The 21,383-nt window shown below is 39.6% G+C and overlaps 1 protein-coding gene across 1 annotated transcript in view; it reads right to left on the bottom strand.

The window, feature by feature from the left end:
* SUGCT (succinyl-CoA:glutarate-CoA transferase) overlaps positions 1-21,383 on the bottom strand; it is a 780,750-nt gene that overhangs the window by 449,333 nt on the left and 310,034 nt on the right. Inside the window, exons 10-11 of the mRNA XM_035026545.1 lie at positions 20,600-20,671; positions 13,711-13,808 (exon numbers count right to left, since the gene is read on the bottom strand). Of these exons, the coding sequence (XP_034882436.1) occupies positions 13,711-13,808; positions 20,600-20,671 (170 nt within the window). The remainder of the gene's footprint in view (positions 1-13,710; positions 13,809-20,599; positions 20,672-21,383) is intronic.

The following is a 21,383-nucleotide window of genomic DNA, read 5'->3' on the forward strand; positions in this document are numbered from 1 at the left end:
CAATTTTATGCTATACTATAAAGCTATAGTCATCAAAACAATATGGTACTGGAATAAAAATAGACAAATAGACCAATGCAACAGAATCAAGAATCCAGATATAAACCCAAGCATATACAGTCAATTAACATTTGAAAAAGGAGCCAGGAATGCTCAGTGGAGAAAAGACAATCTTTTCCAAAAAATGGCACTGGGATAAATAAATATTCACACATAAAAGAATGAAAATGGACCCATATATTATACCACTCACAAAAATTAACTCAAAATGGATGAAAGACTTAAATGTAAGACCTGAAACCATGACAATCCTAGAAGAAAACATAAGAATAAAGTTCTTTCATATGGGTTTTGATAAGGGCTTTTTGGATATGATACCTAAAGCACAAGCAAATGGACAAAATAAAAAATAAACAAAGAGGATTACATTAAACTAAAAGTTTTTGCAGAGCAAAAGAAACCATCAACAAAATGAAAATGCAACCTACAGAATGGGAAAAATATTTGTAAACCATATAGCTGTTAAGGGGTTAATATCCAAAATATTTAAGGAACTCCTACAACTTAATAGTGAACCAACCCCCCAGAATAACCCAATTAAAAAATGGGGGGAAGTCCTGAATAGACATTACTCCAAGGAAGAGATACAAAAGGTCAATAGGTACATGAAAAGATGTTCAACACCACTAGTCATTAGGGAAATGCAAATTAAAACCACAGTGAGATTATGTCACACTAGTTAAAATGGTCATCAAAAAGCAAGAGATAACCAATGCTGGTATGGATGTAGAGAAAAGGGAACCTTGTGCACTGTTGGTAGGAGTGTAAATTGGTACAGCAACTATGGAAAACAGTATGAAGGACCTCAACAAATTCAAAATAGAACTACCACATATGATTCAGCAATTCCACTTATAGGAATATATCCAAAGGAAATGAAAACATTAACTCAAAGAAAAAAAAAGATATCTGCACCTCCATGTTCATAGCAGCATTATTTATAATAGCCAAGACATGGAAACAACCTAAGTGTCCATCAATGAGTGAATGGATGAAGAAGTTGTTGTGTGTGTGTGTTACATGACATATATGTGAACATATATTCTTTATTATTAATTAATATCATTATTAATATTATTTAGTAATTATTATAACATATCAAATATATAATATAATATTATTTATTGTAATTTTAATATAATTAATTTATTGATTTACTATTATCCCCACGTATATGAATATATGAATAAATATTATTCAGCCATAAAAAATGAGGAAGTCCTACCATTTGTGACATCATGGATGGACCTTGAAGGCATTATGCTATGTGAAATAAGTCCGACAAAGAAAGATAAATACTGTGTGATCTCACTTATGTGTGGAATCTAAAAAAAAAAGATCAAAGTCATAGAAAAAGACATCAGACTTGTGATTACCAGAGGTGGAGGGTAGGCGGAGGGGAAATGGAGAAAAGTGGTCAGAAAATACAAACTGCCAGTCATAAGATAAATAAGTACTAGGGATGTAATGTACAACATGATGACTATAGCTAACACTGCTGTATGACATATAGAAACACTAATAGAGTAAATCCTATGAGTTCTCATTAAAAAACGTACTGAATGGAGCACTGGGTGTTATACGCAAACAATGAATCATGGAACACTACATCAAAAACTAATGATGTAATGTATGGTGATTAACATAACATAATAATAAATAAATAAATGGATTTAATATTGTTAAATGGTTGGAAGAAATCAAAAGAAGAATATCTCATAGCACATGAGAACCGTATGAAATTCAGCTTTCAGGGGCACCTGGGTGGCTCAGTCCGTTAAGCGTCTGCCTTCAGTTCAAGTCATGATCCTGGGGTCCTGGGATCAAGCCTGGCATGGGGCTCCCTGCTCTTTGAAGAGTCTGCTTCTCCCTCTCCCTTTCCCTGTGCCCCTCCTCACGTTCTCTCTCTCATGATCTCTCTCTTACTCTCCCTCTCTCTCAAATAAATAAAAAATCAAAAAAAAAAGAAGGAATTCAGCTTCCAGTATCCATAAATAAAGCTTTAGTGGAATACAGTCATGCTCACTCATTGAAGGCCTGTCTACGGTTACTCTCTCACTACAGTGGTAGAGTTAAGCAGCTGTGGTGGAGATCATTTAGTCCCCAAAGCCAAAAATATTTACTATCTAGCCCTTTATAGAAAAAGTTTGCTGACTCGTTTTAAAGCGTTAAGTTTTAGGATGGTTTGCCATACCACAATAGGTAACTAAGATTTTAAAATTTTAATCCTATTTAAATTTTTTTTTTACTTATACACTGTGTTTTATAATTTTATCTATGCTTGTATTTCTAAATTTTTTATTGATTTTTAAAATATTTCATTGTTGTTGGATTTTCTTTGTTGAAACTTACTAAGATTTTTTTTTTGTAATCTAGTCTATAATCAGTGTTTGTAAATGTTCCCTAGACACTAGAAAGGACTCTGTGCTCTCTGTTAGCTGAATATACAGTGTGATATATATCTACTACTTTCACCTCATTCAGTGTACTAAATAAGTCCTCTTTTTCTTTAATCTGTTTTAGAAAATTGCATGTTAAATTATTATAAAAACAATTATGTTTCTAACAATTTCTAACTTTCTAATAGTTCTACCTTTCTATGTTTTAGAGTAGATTTCTATATCCTGACATATTTAAAAATAGCTTGGAACAATCAATTAGTCTTATTTTGCAGATATAGTATATATCAATGACCACCAGAAAGGGTCAACCCCAGGGCCATGAAGATCCAGGCCAGCACTCTGATTTTTCCTTTTTTGTTTCCCTTCATTAAATTGAACAGAGTACTGAGACTTAAATAAACTCAGACATTCCAATGTCTGGATTTTTCTTTCCAAAGTTAGCAAATGAGAAAAAGAAAAACAATTCACAATAGAGGGAAGAAAAATCATTAAGAACGGAAAATGTAAATTTTACAAATTCAAAGATTAAAACTTGTGTGTCTGTGTGTCTGCGGGTGTGTTTATAAACGTCGGGGGTTAGGTGCAGAATGTCCACTTATTTTCTTTCCCTGGCCAGTATTATTCTAAATATAACATTTATAGTTAGAGAAAAGAGGGGAAAAAAGCAGTTATTCTGTGAGTACTATGGAAAAGGCACTGGTAATCAGGAGATTTCCAACGTGAGCCTCACCGATGAGCTGTGTGTTATTGGCCAAAACGTATTAAAATAGAACTGAGGTAGGTTTAGTCTGACATGGGGAGCAGTGAGCAGCTTGCCAGGACTACTGTGGCTGTCCAGGTGAAGGCGGTCAGAAGCAGTTGTTCACCACGGATGCTGGACAGCTGGTGGAAATCAGGACTCAGCAGGGATGTCATCTGTCAGCACTGGAGGAGAGGTGGAGTCAGCTCTTACTAGAAACATCAGTTAACCTAAGATCAAAGACCAGAGGAAGGCCTATGCTAAAGCATCCAAAGCTAAGAGCAGAAGAGAATGGAACACAGGCAGGGGCAAAGTAGTTGCCGAACAGAACCCAGTCTGGGCCAAAGGCAGGCAGGAAATCGGGCAGGGCAGGGACGAGTCTGGGAGTCTGAGGAGCAAACCAGAGTGTCAAGACACTGAGTCAAACTCCAGATTCTCTGTCCAATTCAAAAGTCAAGAGCAAAACAAGGTCAGCCAGAAAAGTCTGGAGAACCGTGCCTACATCCTCCCAAAAGGAAGGCCATTTGAGTTAGCTTTGTGGAGTCTCCCACCGGATTGCACGGAGCCTCTAGCCATGATGCTGTTAGATTCTAGCTCTTACTCTTAGGAAGGGGTTAAGTCCGCCGGTATTTGAAGCTCTATCTAGCTCCCCAAGTGTTTAGGACTCTAACATTCTATAAATCTAAAAATATACACTAAGTTCCAATGGAGAAACAAGGGGATTAAATGTTTTATCCAGGGAAACAGAGTTTACTGGACTCCCTCCCACCACCATTGCCCCCTCCCCGCCCCCCAGCCGCCCCCACACATACATACAAATATCCCACCACTACCATCTAATTCTTTCTACTAAAAGGCAGCATGGAATGGCTTATAGCCCTCCTGGAAAGAAAAAAAAAATGGGGGGAGCGGGGAGGAGGGAGATGACGTTCCATTTCATCCTGACTCCCTTAAAGCCATCATTTGAGTCTCAGTCACAAAGAATTCTCTTAACAGGGTGGAAAGTGCCCTGGTCACGAGGAGCTTGTTTGGAGTTGCAGTAGTTCTCTTTGCATCCTGTAAGCCAAAAGGATACATTCCAGGGCAGTGTTTCTTTCATTCTTTCTCCCTCCAGGCTGATTTTATAGTAACAACACATAGCCACTTAAATCTATCTCCAAAGAACCAACATTCAGAAAATGTATCACATAAAATACAGACATTTTACAAGGAACCATCTATTAACTGATAATGGCTGAGTTGCCATGGAATGCATAAAAAAAAAAATGTGACCCTCACCAAAACATCAGATCCATTTATCCCAATCAGCCCTCTGCAGTGAATGCCAGATAAACCTACAATAATATGATTCAAAGCATTATAAGAGGTTGGGGGGGGGGGGGGGGGGGGGGGAGGCTGCAATAAACTAAATATGTAGGTTGAGGATATACAGAAATCACATGAAATGCAGCCTCATAAGATACTAATGCAGTCGGGGGAGGGGAAGCCTGGCAGGAAGATTTTAAAATGTGATCATAAGGGAAAGAGAATATTAGACCAACCAAAAAGTTGCAGAGGGAGCAAACAATAAGTTTCTCTATATATATTAAAAACATGTAGACATGGGAGAGTCGATGGTTGCCAGGTTTAGAGAGGGGAGGAATGAATCAGAGTGAAAAGAGACTTCCCCAGCCTCCCAGCCCTGGCAGAAGTATGAGCAAGAAGAACTCAATCCCTGGGGCTCCTGACTTGACTGTGCTCAGCCTTTCACTCTGCTCTTCGACTCGCTTGGGCAGCCTGAGCTTTAATGATTTCTCCACTTCCTCCACGTTGAAATCTAGTCTGAGGAGAAAGTCTGAGAAAACTTACTTACACTAAGGAATAGGAGTGCCCAGCGGGGACTCTGCTGGAGATTTTCTCCCTCTCCTCCCTCTGCCCCTCCCCCTGCTCTCTAAAATAAATAAATAAATCTTTTTAAAAAAATCTATAATTGCCTAACCCCTGCAATCAGCAAACTATGTGTAAGGAAAGGTTATATTCCATGGAATAGAGGTTCTTTCTTCTAAGTTCTATCCTACAGGTGGGCACTAATAAAATCCTCTCTGTTCTCTAAGCAAACCACTGATTCAAGAAGGCTTCATGCAAATAAGTGAAATCCAATTCGGAAGGTGATATGTAATATCCATTTGTAGTTTCGTTTTAAAACAGTTCAGATTGTAAAAGGCAGGATAAGGATAGGAAGATGGAGCCAGGAAAGGAAGACAGGAGGAAGGACTAAAATAGGGATTTAAGAAAGGGTTAAGGGGAGGAGTAAATGATAGACAGCTGTTAGAAATTAAATTAAAGTAGAGTTGACCCTTAAACAGCACAGAGGCTAAGGGAGAACTGGGTGGCTCAGTCCTTAAGCATCTGCCTTCGGCTCAGGCCATGGTCCCAGGGTCCTGGGATCGAGCCCCGCTTCAGGCTCCCTGCCCTGCAGGGAGACTTTCTCTCTCTCTTCCTCTGTCCCTCTGCCTGCTTGTGCTCTCTCTTTCTCAATCACTTTCAAATAAATAAATGAAATTTTTAAAAAAAGAACAGCACAGAGGTTAGGGGCGCCAACCCGCCGCACAGTTGAAAATCTGTGTTTAACTTTTGATTTCCCTAAAATTTAACCACTAACAGCCTACCGTTGACCAGAAGCCTTACCAATAACATGAACAGTAGATTAACACGTATTTAAATTGTATGTTACGTGTGTTATATACTGCATTCTTACAAGAAAGTTAGCTAGATAAAAGAAAACGTTATTAGGAAAATCACAAGAAAGAGAAAGTACATTTACAGTCCTGTCCTGTATTTATGGAAAAAAATGTAAGCAAACCTGCGCAGTTCAAACCAATTTTGTTCAAGGGTCAACTGCAGCTTCATTTTCTACTAAGAATAAAAACTAAGGAAATTATAGATGTTGTTTAGCAGAAAATTAAATTCAACAGCTTTCAGGAAGGCCAAAAATATCCATTAAAACTTTGAAAAATTAACCGTAAAAATGACACCGAGGTGCTCATGGATATATTTTACTTCCGAGTTCAAAGGCCCCACCTGAAGCTTTTCACAGAGGCTATTAACACCGCATAGCAACTAAGGGACACAAAATGTCTCATTCTTTATGAGGGTGCAGCCACAAATGCAAGGGATAACTTAAGTGGTGTGTTCCCAAGTTCCAAATTCATTGCCCATGCTGAGAAACAAGTGTCTCTTGAAAAGGAGTAGACTATGAGCCATTAAGGTCCACTTTGGGTTTAAAAAAACGAAGCACTATTAATAGCCTTTATTAAGAATGCAGTACAAAGTTAAATGTATTCCAGGTCGTGGGAGCTATTTTTAATATTTCAAAAGAGTTCAACAGAAATCATTTATTTAGCTGCCATGAGGCCACACAGGCCAGCTACACAATATCATGCTTTCCTGTCGCTGGAATTAAATCAGTACAATAATACTGGTTATATCATATATCCTAATCAGGATCTGATTGGCAGCTACATAGAACTTTATTAAATAAAAATTGTGGAACTCATGAACTCCTTACAGCTTGGGAGAGAAAAATTTCTCCAAAATAGGGGTTCGTAAGTAAAAAAAAAAAAAAAAAGATACAGGAGAAATTTGATGGTAAAAGAAATTGGGGAACTGTAATTTAGGATGCTGAGGGATTGAGATTCTCCTAAAACAGACTGAGCACGGCTGTGTGCGGAGTGTTGTGAAGCTGCTTTCCTGTGTGTTCTGGGTTTTAATTCTCAGGATGATGTAGGAATTGTTATGCATATTGTGTATTCAGGAGACCCTGAGGCTTAAAGGAATCAGAGGACCAGCTCAAGGCCACAGAAGTTAATCAGTGGAAGAAGACTCTGGCCTCACATTCAGGCCTTTTGACTTTCTGTGATCACAATACAGTCCTCTTAGGTTGGTTTAGAAACAGTTCCCATTTCCGGCCACCCTTGTTCTCTTTTTATTTGGACCTGACACTGGGAACTTTCCCTCTTTTCCTTTTGGCCAGTTCTGCCAAACTTGGATGGTTTTGCCCCTAAAAGAACATTTTTTTTCTTTTTTTTTGAGTGCTGGAAACCCGAAGAGCCATTAAAAATAAAAATCAAAAAAGATATAGTCTCTTATGGTGCATCAGTGTAGATTCATCGATTGCACCAGATATTCCCCTCTGGTGGGGACGATGAGAGTGGCAAGGCTGTGCATGGGCGGGGGCGGGGGTCACATGGAAATTCTCTGTACCTTCCTCCAATAGTGTTGTAAACCTAAACCAGCTCTTAAAAACACAGTCTTTAAAAAAGTAAGAAATTAAGAAATTCTAAGATTATTTAAGAAATTAGAAATTGTCTTATCAAGGAGGACAACATGATAATTGAAGACAGTAGACGCTTGGACCCAGTGGCGTGGGAGGGGCTGCTTACAACAGACAAGTGAGGCAGGAAAAGCTCGGAATCGGGGGCTCATTCTGAAGGAATGGTAGCAGCCAGGGAGACAAAGAAGCTTCCTTCATCCTTTTAGTGAAAAGCAATGAGCAGATGGGAAGACACAGAGGATTAAAACACCAGGCCACATTATAAGGAGTTGCAACAAGGTGGGAGGCAATTACATGTGTTAAGGTAAATAGTTTAGGGGCGCCTGGGTGGCACAGTCAGTTAAGCGTCTGACTCTTGGTTTCGACTCGGGTCATGATCTCAGGGTCATGGGGTCGAGCCCCGCATCAGGCTCCTCACTCAGCTTGGAGTCTGCTTGAGACTCTCTCTCTCCCTCTCCCCCTGCCTCTCTGCCTCACCTCTCTAAAATAAATAAATAAATTTCAAAAAACAAAAAAAGGTAAATTGTTTAAACTTTCTCCTCAAAGCTTTGGAGACTCCCTGAAAGACCTAGGCAAGAAGCAAAAAGACCAAATTTGCCTGAATGGTACCAAGATGTCAGTTTTTAAAAATTAACATCATATTTAGGCACCTCTGACATTACAATCCTTTTATCAACAGCAAAAAATGCTCCCGGTCCAACTCTCCAATATTCTGAACAAGTCAATTAAAAATAATTTGACACCAAGTTTTGAAAGTGATCAGTTAAGATGAAGCACTTTAATAAACCTTTGATTCAGTTCAACAAATACTTGTTTAGCACTTCCGTTTAGAAGGCCCTGAACTACGGCATTTAATTTCACAGCATTTTAATACACTGAACTCTGAAAATAAGTAAATATTCAATTACATATCAGAAGCTTAAGAAAAATCAGATCATTCAAAACCAAAAATAAGGGGCGCCTGGGTGGCTCAATTGGTTAATCGTCTGCCTTCGGCTCAGGTCATGATCCCAGGATCCTGGGATCGAGCCCCACATCAGGGAAGGGAAGCAGGAAGCCTGCTTCTCCCTCTCCCACTCCCCATGCTTGTGTTCCCTCTCTTGCTGTCTCTCTGTCAAATAAATAAATAAAATCTTAAAAAAATAATTACTTATTTCACCAAAGGAATTGCCACAGCATTTTAAAAGGTAAATTTATCTTACACTGTTAATTTTTATTTATGTCATCTTAGTGTAACCAACTTTTTAGTGATGCCTTCACTAGGACTATATTGACATACACTTGCTGAACACGTGTAGTATTTTTCAAAAAGCAATTTAAAAGTTGCCATCAGTTTCTTTACAAGCTACTTTATTTTTCTTTTCCTATGACTTGTTTTCTCTCTAGGAAATTACACTCTGGCCAATATTTCCTCCTTTGAGGTTTCTTTTTTCTTCACCAACTTCTGTTTGTCCTTTAAGACTCATCTCATGTGGCACCACCTCCAGGAAGCCTTCCCTGACTTGACCACATTGAGGTAATGGTCCCTTCCCTGGGCTCTTGGCACCCTGTATGTTTACCACAGCACTCAGCACACACTACTTAAACCACTACTTTACTTGTTTATTTTCCTAATTTGATCATGAACTCCTCAAGAGCCCAGATCTCCTCCTCCATCTCTGTCGCTTCAGGACAAATGCACAAGGTCAGTGGCCAGTAACGGTGAAGAAAGGAAGGGAGAGAAATAAAATGAATTGTATTTCTATTTTCCCCGTCATTTCTCGTTTCCTTCCTCCTCATTTCATGTCTTCCTATTATTTCTTCCCAACTCCCAACACTATATCTTTATCCTTCTCTTCTTGGTTTCAACACACACTATGATTTTCAATCTCTCCCTTGAGGTCTTTATGGTTGCAAAAATGCTGATCCAGGACGTGAGTAGCACAAGCTTAGGAGACGTTGCTCCCTGGCATTGCAAAGAAGGGGTTTGTTTTAACGGGCCCTGGACTAGTCTCTATTATATCTCTCTTTTAGCTGGGGACTTTTAACATGCTTTAGCTTTGCACAGTTTTCAGTCTTTGCAGCTGGGTAAACAGACTTTCTGCAACACCCTGGATAAAATGGCAAGCTCAAGGGAAAAATCTTCACCTTTAAATTAAAAAAAAGAAAAGAAAGAAAAAGGAAAAAAGGAAAAAGAAAAAAAAAACCTTGTTCATGGCCACGGTCAGGGAATAGTAACACCTGAGAGCACCTGAAGGGAACTGTGTGTGTGTTGGCTGAGGACAACTCAGCTGATGACAAAAACATGCGGCTGCCTTCCTGAATGAGCCTGGCGGCTCTCAGAGAGGAGCATCAGACCGCAGTTAGCAAGAATAACAGAAAAGCGAGGTAAGTGACTGACATTTCTGGTAGGCTTTCAAACAAAGTCTATAGATTTCATAGGAAAACACCAAGGTGACTGTAGTTAACAGTGCTGTGTATTTGAAAGTTGCTAAGAGAGTAGATTTTAAAACTTATCTTAAGAAAAAACTGTGTGACTGTGAGGTGATGGATGTTAACTGATTGCGATGATCATCTTGCAATATATACAAATATCAAATCATTATGTTGTACACCTTAAATTATAAAATGTCATATGTCAAGTATGTCTCAATAAAACTGGAAAAAAATGTGTCTTCAGGGGTGCCTGGATGGCTCAGTCAGTGAAGGGTCTGCCTTTGCTCAGGTCATGAACTCAGGGTCCTGGGATCGAGCCCACATTGGGCTCTCTGCTCAGCGGGAAGCCTGCTTCTCCCTCTCACTCTCCCTCTGTTCTCTCTCTCTCTCTCTCAAATAAATAAATAAAATCTTTTAAAAAAAATATGTCTTCAGGCTAGATAGAAAATAGTGGTTGCTGAGAAACTCACTTTATGATGAAAATAATTCCTTTATTTCACAAGTTTAAGAAACTATTTTAAAGTCTATCATAACTTTTACAACATGATTTTCTGGCCACCTTCCCCACTCTCTCCTTAGACCCACTTCCCCCCCCCCACTACTGACCCCCTCCTTTAACCCCTCCTCCGCCCACTCCCTCCCTGGACCCACCTGCCTCCACATTCTCTCCCTGGACCCACCCCTCTCTCTCTCTCTCTGGACCCACCTCCCCCCACTCTTCCTTTGGATCACTGAGCTCCAGGCTCACTGTCCTCTTTGCTACTCCTTAAACTCCCACCCATGCACCTGCTGCCTAAAAAGCTTCTCCCAGTTATCTGCAGGCCCTTTCCCTCACCTCCTCCAGGACTCTGCTCAAATGTCACATTATCAGAGAGGCCCTTCCTGACCAGCTTCAATGGAACAGCGAGCCTCACAACCAACTTTTGGCACTCCTCATTTTCCTTCCCTGCATTATTTGTCACCAACTTACATTGTCTCATCTAATTCTCTATCCCCAGTGCTCAATAAATATTTATTGAGTAAATAAACAAAGAGTAACATTTCATGTACCACTTTAGGGAGGCAAAAGGACATATGGAAAAGAAACACAATCTTTTGAATTCTAACTATTCACTGTGTGTCGAACCTTGAGACTAACCTGCCTACACTTCAGAATATTCATCTGTAAAGTGGGACTAATAATGCTTCTCTGGTAAGTCAAGGCATCTAATAAATGCTGGTTCCTCACCTTTCTTTCTCCCTGCCTCCTCTCTGTGGTTGGGCATTAGTGTGTCTGTGATTCACAGGTCCTGAGACAGCTGTCCAGTGAAAGGAACAGTGTGTTCCACACACGTGGAACAGCACCATCCCCAACAGGTAAAGCAGATCCTGTTTCAGTCTGATAACTGGGAGGCTGGAGCTGAGGAGTGGAAAGACGTCTTCCTTTCTGAAAGTGTTGTCATCTGACCGGGACCCCAAATAGAGACATCTGAGGATGGTTTCATGAAGCTGTAGGACAGACCCTGAAGCACGACTATGTTTCAAAATGATGGTAAGTCTGGGAAGCATTCCAGACAGAGAACAAGAGACACAGACTGGGAGTGCTGCCCTAGTAGGGGCTTCAGGCTGAGAAAAAGGTGGAAAGAAAAGGTCATATCAGGCTGTGGAAGACCATGACGTCAGATCTAAAAAGACCAGATTTAATCCTATAATCGAGAGCCACTAAACTCTTTGAATATTTCACAGGAAACATAGAATCGTCTTGTGAAATGATACATGTTTGCACTTTCATAGAGACTTCTGAATGTTGAGCACTGAATGGTACTAATGAATCCAGTGACGTTTGCTCAGGAAAATAAATGACGGTGTTGTAAATGGGAACAAATCACATCCTAATCTCCCCTGCTCATCAATGTTTGATCCACCAGGCAGAAGAGACTTGAGCTGGCAGAGAGTGAAGAACTGTGGGTCACAGGAGAGCACAAAAAACCGTCAACAAGCTAACACCAGAGAGCAGGAAAGCCAAACTCTGGGCAGTGCGGGCTCCCTGTGGTCAGCAGGACCTAGAACAGTGTGACCTCCCCTGTCAAATTTCCTCTCTTCAGGCTACCCTTCGTCTCTTCCATGGGATTCGATTCCTTATTCCTTGTTATGTCTGAATAAAGACATAAGAACCTGAAGGGTTCCAAAATGATGAAATTTCCACTTCTGCATGTAGAAGAGGAGAAAGAAAAAGGCGGCAAATTATTTAATTCACCCCAAAGAGAGAAAATAGAAATTAATGTGTTACAGATGCTGCTAAAAGTCTCTCCACAGCAGAATTCTAGGACAGAATATAGCCAGGAATAAATGTTTCAGGGCCTCGGACACCAGTAACTTAATTTTGTGGTTCTTGTAGTTATAAAAGTGCTGGCATCTAAAGAACAAGATGACACTTGTATCTGCCGAGGTTTTCTATCTTTCTTGGGTCCACTCTTCTCACAGCATGGATGTGATTTATTTAGACTATCAAAGAGCTTTTGATAAGGCTCTCACAAATGCCTATTATTGAAACTGGGTAACCGTGGTGTGAAAGGAAAAAGTCCTATCAATGAATTAAATGGATTAAAAACTGCTGGAGAGGCAAAGAGGCAAAAAGCAGAAATAAATGGCCAATTCTCATGTGGGGAAAGGTTAATGATTGAGGGCTCTGAGGCTCTGTGGTAGAATCAGACTGATACTTCACCAACGACCAGGACAGGGGAGCCCCATCCTTGTTCCCGTGTTCTCTGCAGATCAGCCCCACACAGAGCCCCCATTGATCAAAGAGCCGGGGGCACAAGGAATTCAGAGAAGGGCTTGTAGTCCAGGGAAGGGCAAATAGGTAATGAACGTTGTTGATCCACCCAGAGATGCCCAAATCCCAGGGGGACAGAAAGAGAAATTACAGTAGCAGAATTTTATTGTCTAAGAACTTTGATACACACTACAGAGAAAGACAAGGGCCCTTTCAAAAGACAAGACATGATATTGGAACAAAAGTCTTTCATTTATGGGCATGATGAGGGAAAAAAAAATGTTCCACGCTGAAGAACAGCTCATGTGGGCATTTAGATCAGCAAAAACCACGACGCCTACTCTATATAGAGAAGTTTAGACATAAACAAAAGTGAAACTGGTAGGAAAGATTAAGAATTAGTACCCTTTTCTGAGGGAAACTTGAAAGGTTTGATGCAGGTTTTAACAAAAGCATAACCTGACATGAACGGAATAATCTGGAAATCAAATACTCTCATTGATTAACATTAATCCCTTATGACCCATAACTCAATCTGGCATTTTTAAAACATCATTATGACAAACCTCACAGAACATTCGACTTAAACTTTCTTTGTCTCAGTTTCCTCATCTGTAAAATGGGAATAGAATTTACCTCACAGGATGACTGTAAGCATTAAATGGGATCAGGTATGTAGAGCATTTAAACAGCAAAGGTAAAAAAAATTGTTAAATTATTGTTGTTACTGGTATTTATAATAGACTAAACCCAAACACATGCTACAGAAAAGCGATCTATTTCAAGCCATTGTAACTTTTCTTATTGATATCATTGTTATGAGTCAGTATTTATTAAGGCACATAAAATAACTTTCAAATAAAGAAAAAAACATAGCTTTGAGATATCTTTCCACTAACACATTCTGTAAAACGGAAGAGAATTACAAGTTAATCTAAAAAAAGCAAAATACACACACACACACAAATCAGGCAAATGCTAAGGATATAGTCATTCTTAAATGTACCAACAGTAGATCCAAGCTTACCGTGCAGAGAGTATTTTGATAAGCTCTTTTCTATTCTGTACACGAAGGTGGTTAGTTTTATACTTGGAGTCATCAATCAGTTCAGGCAAATTCAAGATCTAAAAGGGAAAAATAATTTTAATGTATAATTCACAATTTTTCGTGTACCTGCCTGTGAGTGCGAGCATTCCAGGCCTACCAATATGCTCCCCAGGATCACTCCTTGCTGACCTTTATACTTCCAGACCTATTCCAGCAACAAAGGAATAGAGACGGAAGGATCATGCAATCAGGATGGGTAATGCTATGACTGAGTTTGTCATTTATGACAAGTTTGTGCTACATTTAAGTATGTGCCTACAGATGGGAGCACGAACAAAAGTTATCAGATCCCCATAGTAAGTCTTGTCTAGACAGAGTAGGTAGAGAGATACAAAACTGGATAAAACTGACCTATTTCTGAGAACCAATATCATAAGTAAAAGTCTGCACTTACACGAAGGCCATAATCAACATATATCTTATAGGTACATCCACTTATTTGTTCCACATGTAAATAAAATAATACCATCTGTCCCAGAAGCCCTATCCAGGATGTTGTACAAGGTGCTAAAATAAAGGAAAAGCATATACATTTGCCCCAAATGCTCACCATTAAAACAATGTCAAATTAAAAGATATTCTTCCTTATAGAAGTGTCACTATTTTTCTTTAATATGTCTCCCTGAAGGAATAACAAATAGAAATGCTTTTATATACTTCCTCTTTTGCTCCTCCTCAATAAAGGGAAAATCTATCTTGCAAGTCCCTTTGGACATCTTGCAATTTTAACAAGACCATAATGAAAGTACCAAGTGGATTTGGAATGGAAAAGAAGTTTTATAAAGAATGTGTGGAGGCAGTGTTTGGCAGTTATGTTGGAAAGTCAGAAGGAGCATTTATGGGCTCAGGGCAGGCCATGTGGCCTACAGAAAGCTTCACTACCCCGAGTAATGTATTTGCTTGAAATATAAACATTTAATGGTTTCATTTGTTTCCCACAGTTTAAATAAAATCAATCCATTAATCATCTCACAAAGGACAGAAAAGTGAAGGAGGTCCCCTGGAGTAAAGAGAGCATCTCCACTGTGTCATTTCTCTTTCACGGGCTTCACTTACTCGTTTCCTTGAGGAATAATAAAGACAGCATTACTCCCCCAGATTTTAAAAAGCATCACCACATAGAGCGCCCTTTCTAAAAACCTCCTGTCACCTCACTTGATCCGAGAAGCGGCCCCGAGGCTTGTCCAGGAATGGAAACCTGCCCTCCCCTCCCTAGGAGTGAATAAGTCATTTCCAGAAGAAGCAAGTGCCTTCACCAAATCACAGGTTAAACCTGTAAATCTGGCCTCACCCAGAAATAGTATAAGCTGCATAAAAAGCTGCTCAGTGATTGTACTCAGTGGTAACCGGGACACCCTCAGATGTTCTCTGAATTTGACTCATTGGACCTCTTTTCTCTGTGCAAGGTGGTATGAAACAGTGGGTCAAAGTAATTCTGGTTCTGTCCTCAGCCATGCTGTTGTTCACAATGTTTCTAGAGAGACTGCTTCCAGTGATGTGACCATAACCATCCCTCACGTGCTTGAAAAAGTGTCGCCTGGGGTGGAATGAAGCAATGTTAGTGAAAGTACCTGACATATTGAGCACCAAATACATGTGAAGTATTCCAACGAGGTGCTATTTCCCCCCAAAGAAATAATGAAGTGTGCATTTGTTCAAAGAAGACGGACGGGAAAGAGGGAGGAAAAGAGAGGGGGATGGAGAATGTCTTTAATGAACCTTCATTTCCTATGAATGTTTCTACTGTACATAAGAGTTCTGGGTTGACCGTTTGGTGCCAGTTGGCTCCGGGCTCCCAGTTTCTGACAAAAAAAAAATCTGTAGTCAGCTGAGTCTGTGTTCCCCCACAGGTAATAAAATTTTCCTCCAAGTGCTTTCAAAACTTTTCCCTTGGTCCTTTGTTTTCAGTGGGAAGACTTGGGTGCATTTAGACATGGATTTACTTAGGTCTATCTTATTTGGGGCTTGCTGAAATTATGAAATCTGTAGGTTTTTATCTTTCACCAAGTTTGGGAAGTTTTCAGCAACTATGTCTTCAAATATTTCTTCAGCATGTACTCTTCATCCTCTCCTCCTGGGATTACAGTGACAACAGTGTTACTTTTTGTTACTGTTCCCCAGGCTCCTGAAGATCTGTTCTTTCTTTCATTTCTTGTGAGGGGATCATCTTTTTTTTCCTCTCTCTGTTGTTCAGATTGAATAATTTCTATTTATCTATCCTCAAGTTCCTTGACTGTCTCCTCTGTCATCTCCGTTGTGTTACTGGATTCATCCAGTGAGGGGTTTCTTTTTTTATCTGGTGGTCATATTTTTCGGTTCTACAGTTTCTAATTGGTTCTTCTTCAGATCTTCTCTTTCTTTGCTGGACATTTCTCCTTTCCCATTTATTTCAACAGTATCTGTGATGCCTGGTGGAGCATTTTTATAATAGCTGTTTTAAAGTCTTTGTAAGTTAATTCCAACATCTGTGTCCTCTTGGCATTTGGCATTTATTGACTGTCTTTTCTCATGCAAGCTCTAGTTCTTCATATGCTGAGTAATTTTGGATTGTACCCTGGATGTTTTAAATATTATATTATGAGCCTCTGGGTCTTGTTTAAATCCTACAGCAACATTTTACTGTCATTGTTTTTAGCAAGCAATTGATCTGGTTAGGTCCAGGCTGCAAGCCCCTACCTACCTTCCTGTCCTTTGGTTCTAAGTGTTAGTTCAGTTCTCAAAGCCCTTGTGGTGCTGTTCAAATCCATCCCGCATGTGCCCCACTTAATGGTCAGGCTGCCTCCTGAGCAGTCATCTGTGGGTTAACTCAGTTCGCAACTTCTTTGGTGTGCTGGTTAGGATCAGATTAGCGGTACGTGCAGCTCAGGGCTGAGAAGAGGAGTTCACAAACACCTTCAAGGCTCACTTTCCAAAGCTCATCCCTTTCTGCAGGCTCTCTCTGGTTTCCTGGGGCTCCCCTATAGTTAGCCTATTTCCCAGCATACTTCCAGGGAGGAGGTCCAGAGGAAAAAGCCACAAGGATTCACCCATCTTTTCTGGGGATCACAGCTTGGAGATAAAGAGGAAAAGTTCTCCTTCCTCAGAGTTTAATTCCTGTTCATCTGCTGCTCCCACCACAGGGTTGTTTGTGGAGTATGGCATTAGAAAACAGACAGGAAGCAAAGATGCAGGATTTCCACACTCTCTCTGCTATTAGATCTCACTTTCGTGCTCCTCACTCCAGGAACGAAGGGCATCTCCTAGGGCTCAGCTCTGTTTCCTAGTGCCCACTTCCATGTTTTCGGCTCCACTATATCCATGTAAGGAAATCACTGTAGAAAAAACTGGTAAACTTACTGCTGATTTAGAGGTACTTTTTTTTTTTTTAAAGATTTTATTTATTTATTTGACGGGAGGAGAGCACAGAGGGACAGTAAGAGGGACAAGCAGACTCCATGCTGAGCAGGGAGCCCGATGCAGGCCTGGATCCCAGGACCCTGGGATCATGACCTGAGCTGAAGGCAGAAGCTTAACCAGCTGAGCCACCCAGGTGCCCTAGCGGTACTTTATTTTTTTTTCAGAGGGACTGTATATTCTAGGTGTTCTTCCCCAGTTCTCCTACTACTTACTTTTCAGCATCTTCTTAGAGATGCTCCATGCATTGTATCCAGGTTTTAGCACTGTGTTCAGTGGAAGAGATAGGGAGAAGTATGCTTACTCTATCTTACCCAGAACCAGAATCTCCAAACCTAAGTTTTATACAGGCCGTTTATGAAGTGCATACTGTGAGCCAGGACTGGACTGAGTATTTTACTTACTTAATCTAACTCTTACAAAACTCCAAAAGTTATATATTAGGAGAGTTATGTATTATTATCTTCATTTTACTGTGAGAACACAGATGCTTAGCAAAGAGTACGTGTCTTGCCAGAGGTCACCTGACTAGTGTCAAGACTCACGGTATGCCTTAGAATTATGCTGTAATGTCCTCAGATCACCTGCTCCAAAATCAACAACAATGCTTATTAAAATCGAAGTTTCCTGGGCGCCTGGGTGGCTCAGTTGGTTGAGCAACTGCCTTCGGCTCAGGTCATGATCCTGGAGTCCCGGGATCAAGTCCCACATCCGGCTCCCTGCTCAGCTGGGGGTCTGCTTCTCCCTCTGACCCTCTCCCCTCTCGTGCTCTCTGTCTCTCATTCTCTCTCTCAAATAAATAAATAAAATCTTTTAAAAAAATTTTTTTTAAATTTTTAAAAAATAAAAAAAAATCGAAGTTTCCTGTACCTCACCTCAGACATACTAAGTCAAAATCTTTGGGAATGAAGCTCAAGGAGATTTCCTCTGCATGCTAAAGTTGAGAACCAATGCATATTGCCTCTAATAAAAGAAACTTTCAGTCTAACTGACTTTTAAAAGGATGTCAATGTACTTCAAATAGGAATACCCATTAGTGTTGGCATCAATCAGCTTAAAATAGCTTACATATGCTCATGTTCCCTACTCTTCTGTATCATGTTAAGAGACATAAAATAGGATTTGTTCTAAGCCAAGGTTCACTTTATATGCAGAAAAATTTTCTGAACCCCAAGCCTTGAACCCATTGCTCTTGCTCTCCCTCTAATTCCTGACAATAAGAACTCCTTAACAGGACCTGTCCCCAAGAAGTATTAGTCAGCCAGTATATCAAATTCCACTTTGGAAAGAGACTAGGCCTAAGTAAATTCTACTCATTCATCACAGACAATACTGCTGTATTTCTCCCTAGGAGAGAGAGCTGCCCTATCTTTCATTATGGGCCTTACTTGGCAAAAGAACAATTGATGGGCTTACTGTAAAAAACTGGGGACCTCATCTTCTACAAGGCCAGGTTGAATGACAAGCCCCTCAGTAATAGATAAATCTGAACAAAACATTTAGAAGAAACCCACTATATATGGAATAAGGAAACAGGTCATTTTTCTTAGGTTAAAAGCTTTTTAGGGCAAGTTTACATTTAAGGATATATAAAGTCAATCAGATTGCAAGGTTTGCTCAAGATGCCTAATAAATGAGCCAAATAACATTAAAGTCCTCTACGCATAAAATTTTTCTTGTGAGTATCTCAAAGAATTTGATAGACGTGCTCTTAAGGGTTCATAGCAGGGATTATCATTCGTAACTCACATATGGAAAAGCAAGGTCAAGGATGCCATTCTCAAAGGCCCTCTGATGGTCTCCTTTTAAACAAATGTATCATAACACACCATCACAATAAGTCATATTTTAGTACTCAAACTTACGGCAAATATTCTGCTTTGAAATAAAAATCTTTTTCAAAAAATGTTCTTATGGATATTTATGAGGAAGTTCAAAAGTTTCAAACTGATCAGCAGTAATGAATCAAAAATAAGAAGAATTCAGTACAGTTATTTTCAACAGCGAAGAATATGTCAACCAGTAATTCCCCCCCTCCACCCCACTTTCTGGAGAGAGAAAACTCCAAAACATATGGCCCAGGAAGAAAATCTGTACTCATTTATAGCAATGAACTGGATTTTACATCTCTGCAGCTAGAGTACGCAAATGACTTCACAGGCAAAGGCTTCCGTATGTTTCATATTTTTAACATTGACCGTTCATAATAAAGATTCTTTGATCCGAGATCAAATGTTTGAATCCATTTTCTCTCCGCTTACTCAGAGTCACCGTTATGAAAGCTCCCCCTCTTTCCCACCTCAGCTGTCCCAGCTTTTCCTGCAATAGGAACTGTCTCCATTTGTCACCTTCTCCGTGGTACTTCCCACCCCTTTGCTGTGGTTTTTCGCTGTGCTCATTAACCTCTCATACAAAGGAGCCACAGTAATAAATAACTTTTGGACATAAGAAGTTAACGGCAATAAAGAAGGCTGCCCTAAGGAATTCACAGGCACCTTTAATGAAACTGAAAGCTTACAGTGAGTGCTTATCTATGATTAGTACAAGAAAATAAACTCCCCATCAGAAAAACATCCCCAGCAGATGAGACCTCTCCCTACCTGCAAGAGAAAGTAAAACAAAACCTTAAATACAGATTTTTAAAGCTAGATTATATTTCTGGGATTAGAACTAGAAAAAGTGAACAGGAACCTAAAGACTTAAATAAAAACAAAAAGAAACAAAAATCTAGGTAAGTAGTAAAAACATCAAATAAAAAAAATATCCAAGTGATGCTAAAAACTTAAAATCTTCAACATAAAATTATCCTTAATGATTCCAAGGCCTTTTTTAAAAAGCTTGTTGAGGAGCAACATTTTTAATATAACCTTAATTGCTAAACCTTAAATTAAAACATGAACTCTGCAGAAAGGTACTCATTAAACAAAGGCTAATTTGAAAAAAAAATGTTTAGTTTTCTAGTCACTAATACAATAAATTTGGTATTACATTGTATTTGGGCCTAATTAGATCTCATGTTGTTAACAAAGAAAAGAAAAAAAAAAAGGAAAGCGAGAAGAAAAATATCCTGGCATTAAAAATCACTTTAAAATGAATTCTTTTTCTTTCCCTTTTTTCACTGGACTGATAGTCAGGTCCTGTTGGTGGATAATTTAGGCTACTATGTACTATGGTTCATTTCAAAATACAGCCGGATACCTCAAAAAAAAAAAAAAATACAGTCAGAATGCTAATTCAGACCCTGTCCTGAGCATTTGTGAGTGTAAAATTGGCACCTGGTTAGGGGCGAAGGCAGGGGATCTCAAGTTGGCTAAAGACTTAACAACATTGTTCTAGGCAAAAGTGAACTTCCCTGGCTTTCTACAAAACAAGTTATTGCATAGATCATCCGCCCATCCCAGTGATTACAGATTACCTTGCACACAGTAGCAAACTGTTGGTTATTTCCTGCTCCAACCACAAGATATCCATCCTTGGTTTTAAAAGCCTAAAATGAAAGAAAAGAAAAGAAAAAGAAAAAGAAAAAGAAAGAAAGAAAGAAAGAAGAAAGAAAGAAAGAAAGAAAGAAAGAAAGAAAGAGAGAAAGAAATACAGAAATATATAATTTAATATATTGAAAATACCACGAAAATTAGTTATTAATTTCTAAAACTTCTATACAGAAAGCATGCTCTAAAGCAACATTATTAATTAAATCTGTATCAATTCATTAGTATATTTTGCTCTTATATTCGCATAGTTATTTTTATGTGGCATTTTCAAAGCACTTCCTGGCTCTTCAACTAACTGTTGTAACATGGAGCAGGGGAGACTTAGAAAAACAAAAAAAGGGGGGGGGCAGAGCAAGATGGCGGAGGAGTAGGAGACCTGGATTTCGTCTCCTCTCAGGAATTCAGCTGGATAGGGATCAAACCATTCTGAACACCTACAAACTCAACAGGAGATCGAAGAAAAGAAGAGCAGCAACTCTCCGAACAGAAAAGCGACCACTTTCTGGAAGGCAGGACGTGCGGAGAAGTGAATCCGAGGCGATATTCGGGAGGTTTTGTGTTTTGTTTGTTTCCATTTTTCCTTGGAGGGCAAAGAGCAAGAGCGTACACTGCTTTCTACAAAGGGTAAGAAGAATAAATAGAAGAAGGGAGGGAGGGAGGAAAGGAAGGAAGGAAGGAAGGAAGGAAGGAAGGAAGGAAGGAAGGAAG

The sequence above is a fragment of the Mirounga leonina genome, unplaced genomic scaffold (genome assembly GCF_011800145.1).
Source record: "Mirounga leonina isolate KUSES-001 unplaced genomic scaffold, KU_Mleo_1.0 Mir_199, whole genome shotgun sequence".
In the NCBI taxonomy this organism is placed as follows: Eukaryota; Metazoa; Chordata; class Mammalia; order Carnivora; family Phocidae; genus Mirounga; species Mirounga leonina.